Source organism: Gracilinanus agilis, chromosome 1 (assembly GCF_016433145.1).
Source record: "Gracilinanus agilis isolate LMUSP501 chromosome 1, AgileGrace, whole genome shotgun sequence".
NCBI lineage: Eukaryota > Metazoa > Chordata > Mammalia > Didelphimorphia > Didelphidae > Gracilinanus > Gracilinanus agilis.
In genome coordinates this window covers 569,555,388-569,574,664 of record NC_058130.1, presented here as the reverse complement: position 1 = coordinate 569,574,664, position 19,277 = coordinate 569,555,388, and the positions used below count along the sequence as shown (strand labels likewise).

Genomic DNA, 19,277 nt, shown 5'->3' with positions numbered 1-19,277 from the left:
ACTTTTGACTTTGCTTTATTAATTCTTGCTGTCTTGTGAGATCATTAGTTTCTACTTGCCCAATTCTAATTTTTAAAGACTGGTTTTCAGCTATGATCTTTTGATTTTCCTTTTTGGTTTGTTCTATCCTGCTTTTCATGGCTTCCAACAGGTCAATTCTGGTGTCCAATTTACTTATCATTTCATTTGATTTCTGGGCTTCTTTTTCCAAGTGGCAAATTCTGTCTTTTAAATTGTTATTTCTTTTCGAACTATTTCCCACTTTTCTTGCCAAGTTCCTTTTATCTTTCTCACTTGGTTCATAATCTCAAATCTGTACTCCTCAAGAGCTTTTGACCAATGTCCATTTTTTTGGAAGGTTTGGATGTGTGTGCTTGTTTGTTGTCCTCTGCTGTCTCCTCTGAAGTATGGGGTTTTTTCCATAGAAATTATCCAGAGTCAAGGTTCTTTTTCTATTTTTTTTGGTAGTTGCAGATTGTAGTTCCTGGATGTTGGTGGCCATTTTTGTACTATTTCTTTCTTCCCTTCCCTGTCAGAAGTCTGAGTGAGAAGGCTTGGCAGGTCTTTGTATGGAGCTACAGAGAGCAGGTTTTTGCCCTGAGGCCACTTTTCAGTCTTTGCCTTGTCTGATGCGTGCAGCCCCTCTCTGCCCTTATCTCTGTGCCTAATCTCCGCGTTCCTAAGCCTCTGGGGTCCCAAGTCTTGCTGCTCTCAGTAGTAAGTCCATGGTGTCTTCAGCCAGCCCTCTGAGAACCTAGTGATTGTCCTGCACTCACTCTGACTCTGACACCCTAGGTGGAGTGGGGGAGGTGTGATCAGCTCACACTTTGGTAGGAGTAATTCTACCCCCTTATAATGTAGAATTGCCCAAACCCTGCCTTCCTTCAAGGCTACACCCTACAGAAGAGCCTCTTCACTTGTCTGGTTTTGGTTTTTGTCCTTTTGTGGTGCTTTTATATCAGTAGGTGGTGAGGAGAGGAAGCCCCTTGCTTCCTCTGTGGCCATCTTAGCCCAGAAGTCAAAAGCTCTTTGAAAAGCAGTTGTCTGCTTCAATTTTAATTATCTTTATCTTCAAATATCATTATCTTTACATAAATTTAATATTTTATTTTTCTCTTTTTAATGTACCACAGAAACACAGACAGACAAGTTTTGAGAAAACTGACTTTGTCGTGACACCTATTTAGTCATGGATTCATGAAAAAACTCAAATGTACTTATTCCAGTGAGCATTTTTTCCTTCAATAATTGAGGTTTTATACTGTTATCTTAAATGACATCTCCTACAGTACTTTTGAGTCTCTGGAAGGCTTGATAGCCTCAGCTGGGACATGTGTAGTTATGTGTTCTTTTGAATAGATCTCTCTGCCTCTAACACTGATATTCATTAAGCCTAGAAGAAAATAGCTCATACCTCCCTTTCCCCTATAATATCAGGCTATAAATTCTGTTCTCTTTAGATGGAGTATCAGAATCAATATGTTATCTTATGGCTTAGTGTCTCTAATAATTCACCAATAATAGAAAACTAAGTATGACTTAGCTGCTTATTGAGAAACCCCAAGGCTTTGCTTGGTGAGGGAAAGCCCTTTTATTTCCAAAAAAATTTGTTTCTGGAAAACAATCTCACTACTTTTCTCTGTATTTATGACCTGCAGCTTATATAAATTTATAAGATCTCTAAGCCTCAAGTTTCTTTTGTTAGGTATTCTCCCACAACTGGTGAAGTAGAGCTTTTTGTCACAACCTTACACTTGGTCAAAATGAAAGCTTTACCTTACACATTCCATTCTAGGCATTAATCCACAGCTTTGTTGTCCTTAATACTGTGTTCCTTATGGAAAGGGGATACTTCTTTTTAAAGAATAGTGAGCCTTTGCCTTTCATCACTAAATACAGTCAGTTTTTATCTATTGAAATGACACTAAAAAGGGGAAAGGCATATAACTGGTAAATTTTTAGTGCCTAGAAGCAGAGGCTTTGTGAGGCAGTGTTTTTATATTCTGTGGAAGTAAATAGGTATTAATTAATTTGTTAGCATTGCTGTCTGTACACTGCTGCTATCTGCTCTGTAGGCAGTTGAAATAAACTAATCAGTGTGTTAAATACTCAGTGAATTAAAAAAGGGGAGAAAAAGCCTCTTCGAGTAATTTCTGTTTTTAAACTAGGGAACTATCACACTAACTTTATTTCTGTTTTGACAGAAACAAAAATATATCTTCTTAGCCATTGGAATCATCTCAGGATTTTTCATTATGTATATCCTATACTTTATAAAGGGATACAGAGCTTAGAAAGAAGAAAAATTTTGCCTGGTTTCTCTGCTTAACCCTAAGAAAATGGGGATTTGACTAATCTTGCATTGTTTTCCCCATAGAGCACAGACTAGATTACTGTGAGAGGATTTAATATATTTATCACAACTTCAGGCTATACTGATAGAGGCCATGAGCAGAATAGCTACCAACTCAAGACTAAATCCTCATTGCAAAAGAGCTTTTTAAGAAGAAGAAACCAAATATCTTAGGCCAATTAATGGTTCTTGTAATTCTCAAGGACAACATGATCATGACCAGAGGAATTTTAAAAATCATTTCAAGTTCTATTTGATACTTTTTATCATATAAAACTTTTTTTTACAATGTATTCTTTTACTTCATTCCTTTAATAGTTCTTTGAAGAAAGTGATACAATAATTTTTTATTTCATTTTACAAATTAAGTGCATTATCCAGTTCCTATCAAGAGGTGGAGCCAGGAATCTTAAGTCTTCATGAAGTTCCTACCATTGACCTTATTACTGTACTATGTTTCTGAATGCAGATTACAGATACACCACTGCCAAATTAGAAGGGCTAGATTAACTATATTAATAAAGAAAAAGACCTTAGAGGGTGAGAACGTAAAATTGTAATTTAAGTTGTAAAGAAAAGACCCACTCCATAAACCAGTGATTCCCAAACTTTTTTGGCCTACTGCCCCCTTTCCAGAAAAAAATATTACTTAGCCCCCCGGAAATTAATTTTTTTTAATTTTAATAGCAACTAATAGGAAAGATAAATGCACCTGTGGCCATTCCTGCTCCCCTGGATTGCTACAGCACCCACCAGGGGGCGGTGGTGCCCACTTCGCGAATCACTGCCATAAACCATAGGATGAAAGAAGGGATGGTTAGGTAGTTATTATGAAAAAAAAAAAAAAGGACTTGTGGTATAGTATTAATATTATTGAATATTGGGACATGATGACAACACTACCTCTTTACCTCCAAAACCAGCTAATATGATGTTAGCATTAAGAGAGGTAACTAGTGTCTTAGAGAAATTCTCTTTTATTGTCCTCCAAAATGTATTCTTAAGAGACAAAATCTTTGCTTAGACTTTATGATGTTCTCCCTGAAAAGGTGGTTGCTAAGATGATGCAAGGATAGTTGGGTATAGAGCTTCCTACTAAATTCTATTCCTGACTCTTTTCTCACCAAAGTGAAAACAATTCAAAATGTCCTTTTCTGTGAGTATTAGTTTCTTTAGTAATGATACTCTCCAGTATATCTAATATCTGTTAAATAGATATCTACAAGTCTTATTTGGTCAAAATTAAACCTCCTCTCACCTGTACTCATAGAATCACCTAGTATTATAACTTCCAAGAACATCTTCAGAGAAACTACTTATAGCTTCCAAGAAACTAGCTTCCAAGAAACTATTTTCATTTATCAGTATAATTTTTCTTTATTTCAAAGTGAAATTATATTTACTTTTATTTATGCATTTACACATAGAAACTATAGTAAAATATTAAAAATATATATTGAGTCATTTGATGTTTCTAGTCTGTCTAGTTTGAGCATATATAATATATATATGTACATATATATATTTGCAGAAAAGCAAAATATTATTCAAGACAACCCTTGAAATTGGAGAGGAGGGGTAGAATACATACCCCCATATATATGTGCTGTCTCTCCTTGGTCTTGCCCCTTAATTCAGCAGATTCCTCACCTCAATAAACAAGAACAACTAAAAAGAGTGAAATTGGAAGCAGAAGAGATCATTGCTGGAGGCAGATTGCTTTTGCTGGCTTACTTTCAGTGTTTTGGGGTTGACCAGGATAATTGAAATCTCAGGAAGTGATACCTTGGATAAGGGGGGGGGGCTACTGTGTGTGTGTGTGTGTGTGTGTGTGTGTGTGTATGTGTGTGAGAGAGAGAGACAGACAGACAGACAGACAGATTGATTGATTGGATGAATAGATGGATATTGCTTTTCTCTATTGTCCTGTCTCAAAGGTATTCAATGTATAGTTTAGGCTTTGGGCAAAACTCTTACAGAACAGATTATGGAATTAGGAATGTTTAGGAAAGGGTAACACACTTATAAAGACGACCAAGTGCGAGTAGTTAGTTATCTGTTGAGATACCAGAGATAATATTTTTTGGAGGAAGTCTACTAATAATTAGAATTTTCCTTTAAAAGTTTTCTATCAAAATATTTAAGGATCCTGAAGATGAAATGCTCACAAAATAGCGTAGCATTCTGAAATGTAACAAAAAAACATTTTGTTTAGAAGCAGAAAATTAGATTTATTAGAAAATATAATTAATAAAGCTTTTACTACCAATCCATTAGGAACTGATAAATTTGTTAAGTCCTTACTTATATATAGTTGTCAAGCAATTATTAAATACTTAAAATGTGCTAAGTGTCATGAATATAAGTAGAAGTAGAAAGAGTCCCTGCCCTCAAAGAGCTTATGTTTTGAATGGGGGAAGACAACATATGTTAAATGGAGCTTCAGGTGGGGAGGGAGGGGAAAGTAAGATAGAAAATGTACTATAGAGTAGAATCAGCTGTGCAGCTTGGATATGATGAAAACATGTCAGGCCTAGACTAGTGATGGTGAACCTATCTCCTGGGTGCCAAAGTTGGCATAACTCTGTGGTCAGGTGGCTGCTCTCCCCACATCCAGTTTGTTATTAGAAAGGCAGAGGAACTTGGGCAGAGGGGCTCTCTTCCTCCCCCCCCAGACCCCCCCACTGCACCTGATGACATTTTTTCCCATCACCTGCCACTCTGCCTGGCAGCCAATGGGAGTGTATGGGGGTGGGATAAGGTGAGTGGCACACAGGCATCCATCAAAGCTGGAGGGGAGCCGGGTGCTGGGGCCACTCCCCTTCCCCTCTCTACACTTGCTAAGGACATTTCTCACCTCCCCCCTATCCCCCAGTGGCCCCAATGGGAGCACTTCCTCCCTTCCCTGTGTGGGATAAAGGGGGAGGGGCAGCATTCAGTCTGGGGGGTGGGGGTGGAGCCCAACACTTGATATTTAAAAGGTTCACTATCACTGTCCTCGACTTTCTCCTTAAGTTAGAGCTTCTAGGAGGAGTTAGACAATCAGAATGTGATTGCTTCCAATGTGAAGTTAATAAGGCATAGTAGAGAAAGTTCTATGGGGAAGTTAGCAATATAGCTTAAAGAGGAATGAAAGGATTAAATTATTCAAATCACTTAAGTGCCTTTGTTTAAAATATCTTTGACTTCTTTGATTTGATTATTACTACTAGTCATTTTTAAGAGTATATTTGAGACTACTATTATTTAAATGTTTATTTTTCTACAGAATGAAGGAATTTGTTCAAGAAGTAGCTAAAGATTATAGAAATCGTTTTAACAGGTAGGTTCTAAGCTCCTAAATGGCTCCTTTTTCTCTCTTACATTTATTTTAGTCTATTGTTATTAGTTTTAAAACAAATTTGCATTTTCCCAGTTGAATAAAGTAATTGAGGTGAATTGGTAATTCCTACATTTTACTATGTTAGGAGCATTTTGAAAAATTAATAGTATACTAACAGTAAAAATAATTGAATAAGAAAAAGCATCAGCTAGTTGTTATGCATTAAATTTCACCTATATATTAATCTCTTTGTTTTAATAAAGAGCACCAAATAAAGTTTCATATTTATAATATTTATTAATTGGCCTCTTTCAGATGGTTTCTAGTGATGCAATAGTCTTTTTTTTACTGTATCAATACAAATGTTTAATTGAAAACTGTTTCAGTTATACTACCTCTACAACCTTATTTGTGATTACTACATCTTGTTCACAAGAATAGATTTAGTTTTATCTCCTGTAAATCCTGTGTTAAGTAAATATGGATATTATGTAAAATCATATTGTCTTTTTAAAAGTATGAATCAACTCAAGTACAAAGAGCTTATTATATAAATTCTCTCCAAACAAATCAGTAACCCAGCAAATAAATTAGTCACATTTTCCTAGAAGATGCTGTTTGTAGTGTTTTAATAGGATTGTGGAATTTAGGATTTAGAAACACTTGAGAGATCATATTTTTACTTGAACCATCAAAGATTGGGAAATCTGTAATTTTTTTTTTCTCCCTATCCCAATTTTTTTTCCTGAAAATTTAACCAGTCATTCCCTTTAGCAATTTTAAACCAAGGGCAGTATTTTTCCTCTCAATTATTTTTATTACTCTTAAAAGGTAAGGGTATAATCCCCACTCAGAAAAATTGCAAATGCAGTTAACAGTTAAGAGTTTGTATTTATGTGTTCTGAGACTAAATTAATTCTACTATGTAATTGTTTAATGTCCATTAATGTTCATTCTTTTTGTATATTAGGAAAGATTTCCAGTTTGGACACATAGATGGAACTGACTATGTAAATAACATGCTGATGGAGTAAGTAAACTAATATAGTAGTTTCGTGATCATTTGGTAACTTCTCATTGACTTTAGAATGAAAATACATAATTTATTTGAAGTATGCATTATGTTTAAAAATTATCATTCGTGTATCTATAAATATAATTTGGAAGAAAATTGAGGGAAAATTATTTAATTTTATTAACTTAGAATAACCATAACCATTTTATAATGCATCCCACAATTTTTAATAGGATTGTATTATTCAAGTCACTGGTCTAATATGTTTCTTAAATATGTAAGTTTTATTATTTCACTAAAATAAATGATTATAGTGGTAGCTAAGTGGTTTAGTGGATAAAGAGCCAGCCTAGAGTTGGCAGAGTCCTGGGTTTGAATCTGGCCTCAAATACTTCTCCTTGTGACTTTGGGCAAGTCACTTAACCCCCATTGCCCAGCCATTACTGCTCTTCTGCCTTAGAACTGATAATTAGAAGTGATTTCTTTTTTTTTTTTTAACCCCTAACTTCCATCTTAGAATCAGCACTTTGTATTGGTTCTAAAACAGTGGAATTAAGTGACTTCCCCAACTAGAAAAATTGGTCACTCGTAATAAGGACATGAGAACTAGAAAATATTTGAGGCCATATTTTAATCAATATCAATTCTAAGACAGAAGGTAAGGATTTTTTTTAAAAATAGGTGATTGTATATTCATTAGATTTTAAACTAGTTTCATTTTATCAAACTGTTTTGTTTTTTAAAATCACAACTTATGCTTTGTGTAAATGTATGCCTTGTCTTCTGATGGAGAAGCCAAAGAGATCACTCATTTTAAAATGATGTAACAGGACCTCTATAGTTTCTCTTATTAAGGAATAAAAACAAAGGTACCTTTGAATGATTTAGATTTTTATGATCCAAATATTTCCTAATTCTAATGCTCCAAATATATAAAGCTTTATTATAATCTAGCTCCAGGACATAACAAAAAGATCCTACATGTCAGAGAGATATTATGATTTCTTACCTAGAACTATACCAGTTAAAAATCTAGTTCTATATGATAAATTTCTTATAACTTTTTTAAGGGAAAATCTAGTTCTCTTGAGAATAGTCTGTGGTACTACCAAAAAGTTACCATGATAGTAATAAATAATAATAAATAACTTTAAGGTTTGAAAAGCTCCATACAGATATTATCTCACTTGAAACAACAACACTGCGAATAGGTCCTTTTCTTATACTAATTTGATTTGTTGAAGAAACTTAGTGAGGCAAAGGGTGAGTGATTTGTCCAGGGTCTCACAGCTAGTAATTGTAAGAAGAATTTGAATTCAGTTCTTTCCAGCCCAAGTCCAGCACTCTGTCCACTAAGCTGTCTTGCCATCACCAGAAGTACCATATAGATAATGGTGTTAACCTCAAAACAACAACACTCCAAATAATACTTTCTTAATCTTACCCTTTCATGCTATAATCTCAAGTTTTAAAATTTTTTCAATATATGTTTTTCATCCTATTTTGAAAAGCAAGATTAAATTTTTAAAATAGTGCAATTCTTTTCAGTTTACTTTAGTTTCTTCTACCCACAAATATTTTCCATTTTCTATTAAGAAGAGGACTTTTTTTTTTAATGTCTGAAGACTTTTAGAGTGATCTGTGAATAAGGGAAATTTAATTGGCTTCTGACTTCTTTTGGCTTAATTACTTTTCTTTTTTAACTCTTACTTTCTGAGGCCATATCTGGATCCAGCACCTCTCATCTCTAGGTCTGGCTCACAATCCACTGAGCCACCTAGCTGCCCTCCTTGGCTTAATTTCTCAAATAAGGTAATTAGGTGTGGTAGAATCTCTTGCTTGTCCTAAATAGGGAATAGCATTGCTAAACATCTAAACTCCATTTTTGCCAATTACTAGTGAAAATAAAATAAAACTTAAGGTCAAAATGTGTCTGTCATGTCTTCCTCTCAGGACATTACAGTAAGTCTACAGCTGTAGGGGGGAAAAATTACACACACACACACACACACACACACACACACACACACACACACATTTATTTATTTGTTTGTTTGTTTATTTGACTTTGAGGGGTTCTAATGAAATAATAGTGACAGATTAAACTAAATTTATAGGTATTTAGTCTTAGGTTTTATTGTTCTTATTGTTTCTTTTTTTAACCAACTTTTTAATAAGCAGTTTTGTTAAGTAAAAGTGACAAAAATAATTTTTATGTGATTTTTGGTAAAAACAGTGTTCAGTAAAAATATTTTTCCCCTCAAGATATTCACCAAAATAAATCTTCAGAAGCCTGAATGTTGGGAATGACAGTATAATTTTCCTTGGAAGAGTATTATCTTAAGTAAATATATTCTTCTTTCTTTCTGGTGCCAAACAAAACAAATTAGCTCCTTTTTCCAAAGTCTTTTCCTATTCTAGATGATTGTTCTCATGTCCTTATTAAGAATGACCAAGCCTTTACAGATATTGTATATTAATATATGTAGGAATTAGATCTCCTTAGTAATTAATGTTTGCTTATCAATTTAGATTGGTGAACTACTTTGTCTACTTTCAAAATGCTAATAATTACTGTGCCAAGTTTTTTAAGTAGTTAAGACATCAGTAATATTATTATAAATTTTTATATTAAATTATTATCATTAAATTTGTTAAAAATTAAATTAAATTTAAATTAAATTTTGTATTAAATTATTATAAAATTATAATTATTTATTAATTGTATTCTTATAAAATTATAATTAAGTTAGATTCTCATAAAAATTATAATTAAATTATTATTAAATTTGTTAAAATTAAATTAAAAACTTCAAGTTTGTTGAAATATAATAAATATAGTTAATTCTGCTATGAGTGTTAGCCAACTTTAATTTTTTAATAAGGCTAACGGCTAACACTCATAACAGAATTAACTATGTAATACTGAAATTAACTACATCCTGTACTTTCAGGAAGACACATCAGATACTTTTATTTCTGTTACATATATACACCTTTCAAAGTTATATTTGAAAGCATAACAATGTTCTCTTCAATTCAAATGATGAGCTTAGGGTGGAACAGGTATGAAGAAATTTTTTCTTTAAGGAAGAAATGCAATGTAAAATAATAGAATTCTTCAAAATTGATCCCCAAATCTCATTTTAACTAAATTTATAGACTTTAGAGCTAGAAGCTAGAATTAATTTTATTAGAGATAATCTAGTTGAAATTCATTTTGCTCGTAAATAAATATACCCAGAACAGTGAAATGACTGGACAAGGTTTACAAGTGGTGAAATGACCAAATGATAATAATCAGGGGAAGAGGAAAGTAAAGGAGCAAAGGATTTGGCTCTTCTATACAGACTTGCACAAGATAGTTGACTATGTCATCAAAAATTTTAATCTACTCCATATGTATGCTATCATAGTTTTTTGCTATAGAAATAGTAATATAAATGTCTCTCTAGAAGCTTAGAATATATAAGAGAATATGTTTATGGATATAAGATGAACCTGTTGCTAACATAGGTAAACAGTATACATATTAAATTATTAAATCAAAATACTATATTAACATGGATATTTGGCATATTGTCAGTTATTTAGGAAAGATATTTTAGATATGCCAATTAAGAAACATACATGATCAGATTCTTGTCTAAGCAATGTCACTAAAAATGACAATGAAGAACAGTTTGTAACATATTAGTTGCTCTTCCATGATATCTTTGAATGTTGCTATCTTTATACTATATACTATATACTATACTATACTTTATACTATATACTATATAATATACTATATAAACTATATAATAGTTTTTCATGGTTTTATCATTCATGTCTTAAGGACTAATGACAGGGTAAATCAAAGTTTCTGGAATGAGTTGAAAACGTACCCAAAAGATGAGGTAGAGAATGTGTTTAATGATTCTAAATGTTTAGGATAGGAAATTTGGTTACAGATAAGAAACTAGAATTGTATGATCAAAACCACAGGAAGAAATTACCAGAGATTATATTTTTAACTATAACATATCCACGAGTTTATGTGTTGCAAATAAATTGAAACAAATGTGTTTCATAACTATGTTTCAATAAACTTGTAGTTTTTAATTTAATTTTAACAAATTTAATGACTTTAAATGCACCACTAGATTTACCAAAGAAGACCAGCTTGAACATTTTTGTATTCCATTTGATGACTGAAGCTTGAAATATGTGTAAATATTTAAATTTTCTTCTTTATTCATAATATTAAAGCATTCATTGAGTTCAGTATTATGAGTTTCTTAAATTACTATGAAGACTAAGCATGTATGTTTTTTATAATATAATATAGCCCATTTATGTATATTCTAATTGAAGAGTCTAAAAGGCTGCCTAACATGATGGATGAAGTACTAGATTTGGAGTCAGGAAGGTCTGAGTTCAAGTTCTGCTTTTGATGTTAGTTCTCTGAATGTGGACAAGTCTCTTAACTTCTTCAAGCCTCAGTTTCATCTCTAAATTAGGGAAGATAATAGTGAGTACTTACTTCACAGGACTGATGTGAAGCTCAAATAAGATAATGCATGTAAAATTATAATATTTGCATTGAAAGTAAGAAGTAAAGAAGATTTCTATACATTGCCAAATGTCAATTTCTTGCTTTTATATCATGAAATTGGGAAAAGATGAGCTCGTTTGTCTTGTAGATAAGAAAACATGTTTTTTCAGTGTTCACTTATTTTTTACAAGAAAATATATTTTTTTAATTTTTTAGATAATATATTCTATTTTTCCCAATTACTTATAACAACTATTTTTAACATATACTTTTCAAAATTATGATGGTCTCAATGTAAATGAAACATACCATTCTTCACTTAATTTCTTCCATGAATTTTTCTCTATTATAAGCAATATGTGTCTTTCACAATATGACAAATACGGAATTATGTACTGCATGACAGTACATGTACAACCTATATTATAATTACCATTTTGAGGAGGAGGAAGGAATTGGAGAGACGGAGAGAACATGGATCACAAATGATCAGAAAATGATTTTTTTAATCGTATCTACTTGTAATCTTTAAAAACTATAAAAAATAGAACATGTATTATCCCCTACTCCCCCCAAAAGAAAGATTAACTACAAGAGCATTTGTGAGAGTCAAATAAGATATTTGTAAAGCACCTAGCATAGAACCTGGCATACATGCAACATTTATGCTAGCTGCTGCTATTATTATTATTATTATTATTATCATCATCATCATCATCATCATCATCATTATTACAATCCACATGCTTGCAAAAACAATATTGTCTAGAAATACTGTCAAATTGTCTGATATTGAATAATTTTTAAAATCCTCTTGAAATAAAATTTTAAATTTGAAACATTATTAAAATTTAACATTTAAAATCATGATTAGGTATAAGTAAGTTGTTGGCTTTGTAATTATTGTTGTAATTAAATATAAGGAAATAGGCACCAAGAGAGGTAAAATGATGTGTTCAAGTTCAGATGGCCTCTTGATGATGTATTGGTTACCTCAAGCACTTGGAACTTCCCTCCATCTACACTTTCTCTTGGTGATCTCAGCAACAACTATGGATTCAATTGTTATGCCAGTATGGATTTCCAAATCTATATATTCAGCCTTGATCTTTTTTCCCCAACCTCCATTTTCATAGTTCTAGCTATCTGCTAAGCATTTCCTGCTTGCCCTATAGGCATTCTCAAACTTAGACTAGAAGTTCCTTGAGGTTAGTGACTTTCTCATTTTTGTCTTTGTCTCCTTAGCACTGGGTCCTTTTTGTTTTCATCACTGACTTGTTTGCAGGGAACTCCCAGTAAGAAGATTCTCTCTGGCAATGCAAATCTACACATTTTGTTACTTTAAATAACTTACCCAGAATGTATCATAAGTGCTATCTGAACCCAAAGTCTTCTGACTCTCATGCCAGATTTCTACAAACCTTTATGACATTTTGCTTGTTATCTGGTTCATAGTAGGTGCTTATTAAATGTTTTTTAAATAAATTGAACTTGTCACATCAAAAATCAAATTCATTATCCTTACCAAAAAACCATACTTTTTGTAACTTTAAAATTTGTTAAAATTACTATCATCTTCATCCTGGTTAAAGACATCATCATCATTGCTGATTCTCCACTCTTCCTTAACTCTTCATTCCCAAATATTTCAATTATACATTTACCATAGCCCTTTCATATCCCCCCTTCTCCTCATTGATGTGGCCACTACCCTAGTGCAAGCTCTTGCTGGACTGTTAAAATACATTCTTTTGTTGTTGTTGTTGTTTTTAAAACCTTACCTTCTGTCTTAGAATCAATACTAAGTCTCAGTTCCAAAGCAGAAGAGTGGTAAGGGCTAGGTAATGAAGGTTAAATGACTTGCTCAGGTCACTATTAGGGTTAAAATTAAGATTTGAGATTTAGTTGTGGGGTAGCCTAATATCACACAACTAAGAAGTGTTAGAGGTCAGATTTGAACCCAGGACCTCCCATCTCTAGGTCTGGCACTCAAACCACTGAGCCACCTAGTTGCCCTGGAATATATTCTTAATTCATCTCCATGTATCCAGTTTTGTTCTAATGTAATTTGTCCCTTACAGAGCTGCCAAAATGATCTTAAAATATTGATCTAACCATGTTGCTTCCCTTTTCAAAGAAACTAGTGACTTCCTATAGCTGTTTGTAAAAAATATATATAAATTCCTATGGTTATCTTTTAAAGCCCTTTATATAACAAAGCTCTCAACTAACTTTCCAGACAATTTTTTTTAATCTCATATTACTTCTTTTCATTCATTCTGAGTTCCAGCTATATCGATCTGTTTGCTATTCTGTGAATGTGGAATAATCATACATTCATTCTTGGAATCATTTAGTGGTTCCAATTGAAAGCATACTAACTTTCAATTGTACAATTAAAATCAGTACAATGGAAAGTGTACTGACTACAGAGAGGACTTAAATTCAGAGTACGCCTCTAACATTTGTTACCTTTGTTTTCTTAGGTAAATCACTTCATCTCCTTGAAACTCAGTTTCCTTATCTGCAAAATCTATATGGCTTTTTAGATAACTTCCTGCTCTGAATCTTTGAATTTGATGTATTTTCTTTGTAGTAGTTGATCATTGTAATGCTACTTCTTTGCACTATCAATAGCTCTTGTTAACCTGACCTGAAATAAAAGTAATGGAAATGAACTCCATATATATCATGATATTATTTAAGGCAAAGCAGAAAGGAGTAGATATGGAAGTAAAAAACTTCACTATAAAAATTATTTCAAGTTGCAAAATTATGTTAATTTGGCTTAATTGAGAAACATCTTTTCAAAGTTTAATTGAATAATATTTTGAAAAACAGTTCTTTTAGGGGGCTGCTCAGTAGATTGTGAGCCAGGCCTAGAGACAGGAGGTCCTGGGTTCAAATGTGGCCTCAGATACTTTCCAGTTGTGTGACCCTGGGCAAGTCACTAAATCCCCGTTGCCTAGCCCTTACTGCTCTTCTGCCTTAGAACCAATATATAGTATTCATTCTAAGGTAGAAGGTAAGGGTTTAAGAAAAACAATTTTTTGTAATTAAAAAATGGTATAGCTAGAACACAACTAATTGGATCAGTTTTAAGGAATACATACAAAAACAATGCAACCAAAATTGGAAGGGAAACAACAAACTGGGAATATAAAGTATTTAGTATGTCAGTTGAATTATAATTCTGGAAGAATTTCTTTTTCTTTGTTGTTCCTGGTCGTTAAGCACTTGAATTTGAGTCCCAATTGTATTTCCTCATATCTATGGATCATCAGATTGAGTTAATTAAACTTAAAAGTTTCAGTTAATAATCCCTGTCCTATTTTTAGTTAGCTAAAATAATTCCTTCAAGACAAAGGAGGGGAATAATTTTCCACTTTGCATTGCAAATGCATTCCCATTTTAGCTTTATATTTAAGGTAAAAATCATTTGAGTTAGTCTTTTTTGATTAATTTTCATGTTCAGTGAAATAGATTTGTCAGAGAGATTAAGAATTCCTGGCACATTTCTGAAGTAAAGATGAATAGAGGGCAGCTAGGTGGCTCAGTGGATTGACAGCCAGGTCTCTAAATCAGAGCTTCCTGGGTTCAGATTTGGCCTTAGATACTTCCTAGCTCTGTGACAATGGGCAAGTCACTTACTCCCCATTGCCTAGCCACTCTTCTGGTACAATATTGGTTCTAATACAGAAGGTAAAGGCTTATTTAAAAAAAAAAAAGTTAAAGTGAATAGACAGCCAGTCCAGGTGTCAGTTAATGGAAGTGTTGTATTTCTGACTATAGAACAAATTATGAAACTGAAAGTTATTCAATTTTCAAGGCAATTGAAAAAAAGTATGTATATATTCATCAGAAATAAAAGTTCTTCATTATATTTTTCTTAAATCTAACATATATAAGTACCTAAGTTTATATGTGCTTGGTTTTTAGCTAAAACTGTAGTGGTAGGATGTTTAATAAATTTTAAAAATATATTTAATGCTGAAGGTGGAAAATTGAAAACATTATTTTGAAATATGAGTAGTTTCTACTTAATAGTGGCAATCAAGAAATATTGTTTAGTATTTATAATCACTTCAATATAAAGCATATTACAACTTTAATACTGAATTTTAGGAGAAACAATAGGATTTAGTGAAAAGGAGAATTTGGTCTTGGACCCAAGAATACCTGAGTTCAACTTCTCTCCTCTGAAACACACTATCTGAGAGACTCTGGGACAGTCCAAAAACCTCTCAGGGCTTCATACAACTCTCAAGACTCATTTGCAGACAGAATACCTACTTGCATTGATACAAAGGAATTTCCTCATCTGGGAGTTCCCTGTTATGCCAATAAAATCAGAATTCTAGTCTCTATATCTGTTTATTAAGTTTTAGATCCTGTAAGCATTCTCTGAATTTTCTGTATTTTGACTTCCTTCTTTTTCACGTCTTTAGAGAATTAAGTGTTCCAACTGTAGTCATAATAAATACTTCAAGCCATCAGTATTTCCTGCCAACTAGACATATTGAGACTCTTGAAGATGTGATGCAGTTCATTAATGATATATTGGATGGCACAATAGAAGTAAGTGGTTTTATTCAATGTAAATACAACTGTAAAATTATTTGGACATGTTTTTTTATTCTCTTAAAAAGAGCAGGATAAAGTGCCATACACCAGCCTTTTCTTAAGCCTCATGTTTCATTTGAAACTTTCCACTTCTCAGTATTATATTATATCCTCCTTTCACTTACATTACACTGCATTTTCACATTCCACCTGATTTTCTGACTATTACATCTCTTCATCTTCATTCTCAGAAATAGGAGCTTACTTAAGAAAGGATCTCAGAGGACATCTCTTCCAATGAAAACATGATAGAAAATCTCAATATCCCTAAGAAGTAGTCATCTAGCTCTTATGCATAAGAACCTCCAATATAGGGTAATATTCTACCTCTGTAGGCATCCACTTTTAGATAGTTTCAGTTGTTAGGAAATTTGTCCTTGAAACAAACATTATTTTTAGTTCTTCTGGACAAATTTAATAAATCCAATCCATCTTCCACAGAAGAGCCCTTTACATTTTTCAGAGCACTTATTTCCTTACGAAATCTCTTCTTCTCCAAACTGTGACCCTTGGTTCTTTTAACCATTCATTATTTGGCATAATTTTCAGATATCTAAATATCCTAATTTCCTTCTTCTAAACATGCTCTAAATTTTTATCATTTGAAAGTATCTTCTAGAATAATTATAATATGATATAAAGAGAAATAAAAAGATTGACATTTTAAGTGTCTCTGTTTAACTGAATGTTTTGTCTGAAATTTCAGGGCCGAGGCGGTGATGGAATTTTGCATAGATTGAAAAGAGTATTTTATGATATTAGGACTACTGTTGTGGTAAGTATTTAGTACAGGGGAAAAGTAAATCATAACATAGATTTTTATAATTCATCCAAAGTAAAACCTCATTACTGTAAAATCTGGAAACAAAAGTGAGTAGGAAAAGATATATTTTGAATTAATCAGACTTAAACCATTCAGTAAGCAGATAGGTGGCATGTAGATAACATGTTGGTCCTAAAGTCAGGAAGACATCTTCTTGAGTTCAGATCTGGCCTCAGACATTCATTAACTATGTGACCTTAGGCAAGTCACTTAATCATATTTGCCTTAGTTCATCCTCTATAAAATGAGCTAGAGAAAGAAATAGCATACTGCTCCAATATCTTTTCCAAGAAAACCACAAATAGGGTCACAAAGAATTGGACATGACAGAAATGACTGAACAACAGCAAAAACAACAGCAAGCCATTTAATATTTTTATTAACAAATAATCTCATCATCTGAAAAATAGTAAAGTCCTTTATTTTACCTACTTCCTCTAATTCCTATGGTTAATCCAAAAAGATAGTTAATTTGAAATGCAAGATTCCCCTGCTCTGTTTTGAAGGGATTATTTAATTAACTTGAAGTTCATATAATGTTCTAAGGCAGTGATGGGCAAACTTTTTAAAGAGGGGGCCAAAGGAAAGGAAATGCTCGTCTGTCAGTCTGTTTCTAAGGCAACTCTTTCGAAGTTTCATTGTATTGTATCCTACTCATTATATTCCTCAGATTAGGAATAATGTCACAAGACTGGATAGAACATTTCAGGGGGCCACATCTGGCCCGCGGGCCATTGTTTGCTCATCACTGTTCTAAGGAGTAAGACTGATAAGACTACTATTACTTGTTAAAATTGTAACCTCCATCACTGAACCCTGAAAAATTTAAACCAAATGATTTTTAAACTTCATTCTTCCCTGTCCCCCCATTCAAATTTGTAAGTAATCAGTATCACCACCTTTTAATTTCTTAAATAATCATGATTTTAAAAGTATAATTAAATTGAGATGGTTCAAGTTTTTATTCAAATTTCATTATTTGTAACTGATTGTTCATTTATGATATAGACTTCCAGTGATGTCATAGATAATTGGATCCATGTGTGGAAAAATAAGAAAAGAATAGAATTGATGTCAAAGAGACCGTCAAAAAGTTAAATTTCAGTCAACATCTGCCTAATTTTAACTCTTAATGTATCTTTTACATATATTTGAAATTCAAATGGAAAAGTAACTCTGGTGCCATCCTTTTGAGTCAGGAAGAACTAAACTCACATCCCCTCCTGACACCTTTTAACAGTATAACTAAGAGACAGAAAATCCAATTCATAACCTTTCTGAGTTTTAATTTCCTCATCTGAAAAAGGAGGATAATAATAGTTGTATTAAATACCTCACAGGGTCATTAGGAGATCCCAAGGTCACTTTTTAAAATATCTGGCCTTTACAGTCAGAAGTTCCATTTTCATCTTAGGGAAAAACAACTTTCTAAAGTCATATAGGCATTTTATATCTTTATTTTCTCCTCTCCAATGACATTCTTCATAATAATTGTGCTTGTTTAAAGCCCTTATCCATTTGTTCATGTAAACATAACAAAAACTGCAACTTATTAAATTTGTTTAGAAATCAAATATATATATATATACACACACACACACATATTATCTACCATGTACATCTGTTTATATTATGTATATATGTACGTATAGAGTATTCAAGGAGGAGAGCACCTCTGGTGTAAGAATTTGCAGAGTCCTTTCCAGGGCTTTGGTGTGTGCCTTTCACCCAACCCTCACTTGTAACTCCCAGAAGCTGGAGTGTGCACAGGGGCCACACCCAGTAAAACCATCTCAGCAGACTGACTAAACCCAGGTTGAGAGTAGCCAAAAAGTTTTAAACTTATCAATGAGTTGGGGGGACGGCTACCCCCAGCACATGAAGACCTCCCCTCATGGAGTGGAAGGATGAGAACAGCCTGTTCTGAAGGCCATGAATGAAGGCAGCTGAAGTAGGCACTGTGCCACCACCAAAGTCATCCACAGTGTCCCGGGCCATCCCCAGGAGTCTAGACCTTTGTGTCTTGCCACTGAACTTCATGCCTGGAAGAGCCATATGAAAATCCAATTCATAAATAAGGCTAGACATCACCCCATAATGTGATTTCTCCTCTTCAGTAATGAGGGATGAACAACTATATACATTGTATATGTATATATATACACACACACACATATACATACGCATATTTATTACACATGTAAAATAAAACTTGAATTTATTTTTAAGTGAAACATGGTCTTGATCCTTTTAGCAATAATAGGAAAAAAGATTTTTTGGGAATTTCTAGGACAAAAAAAGAGAACAGAAGTCCAAAAACTGAACTTTTGAGGAAATTTAAATTTCAGTGTCTAGAATTTAGTGTACATAAAACAGGAAGAAGAGTGAAATTTCTCCAGAAATAAACATTGGAGTTAAGTTCACCAACTGAAGTAGTGTAGAGAGAGGAAAAGGGCCAGTAGCAAGTCTTGGGGTATATCCATAATTAGGGTTACAATATGATTGCTGAGTCAAATAAAACTGTGAAGTAGCAGTTAGATGTCTAGGAGTAGCAAGGAAGAGAGGGAGAACAAGATGGGGAGGGGGAGGAAGAGAGACAGGGAA

General features: G+C 33.0%; 1 protein-coding gene across 1 annotated transcript in view; it reads left to right on the top strand.

Moving 5' to 3' along the window:
• The window catches only part of TMX3 (thioredoxin related transmembrane protein 3), a 93,714-nt gene that overhangs the window by 72,719 nt on the left and 1,718 nt on the right, over positions 1-19,277 (top strand). The window contains exons 11-14 of the mRNA XM_044683317.1: positions 5,622-5,675; positions 6,646-6,705; positions 15,676-15,805; positions 16,557-16,625. Of these exons, the coding sequence (XP_044539252.1) occupies positions 5,622-5,675; positions 6,646-6,705; positions 15,676-15,805; positions 16,557-16,625 (313 nt within the window). The remainder of the gene's footprint in view (positions 1-5,621; positions 5,676-6,645; positions 6,706-15,675; positions 15,806-16,556; positions 16,626-19,277) is intronic.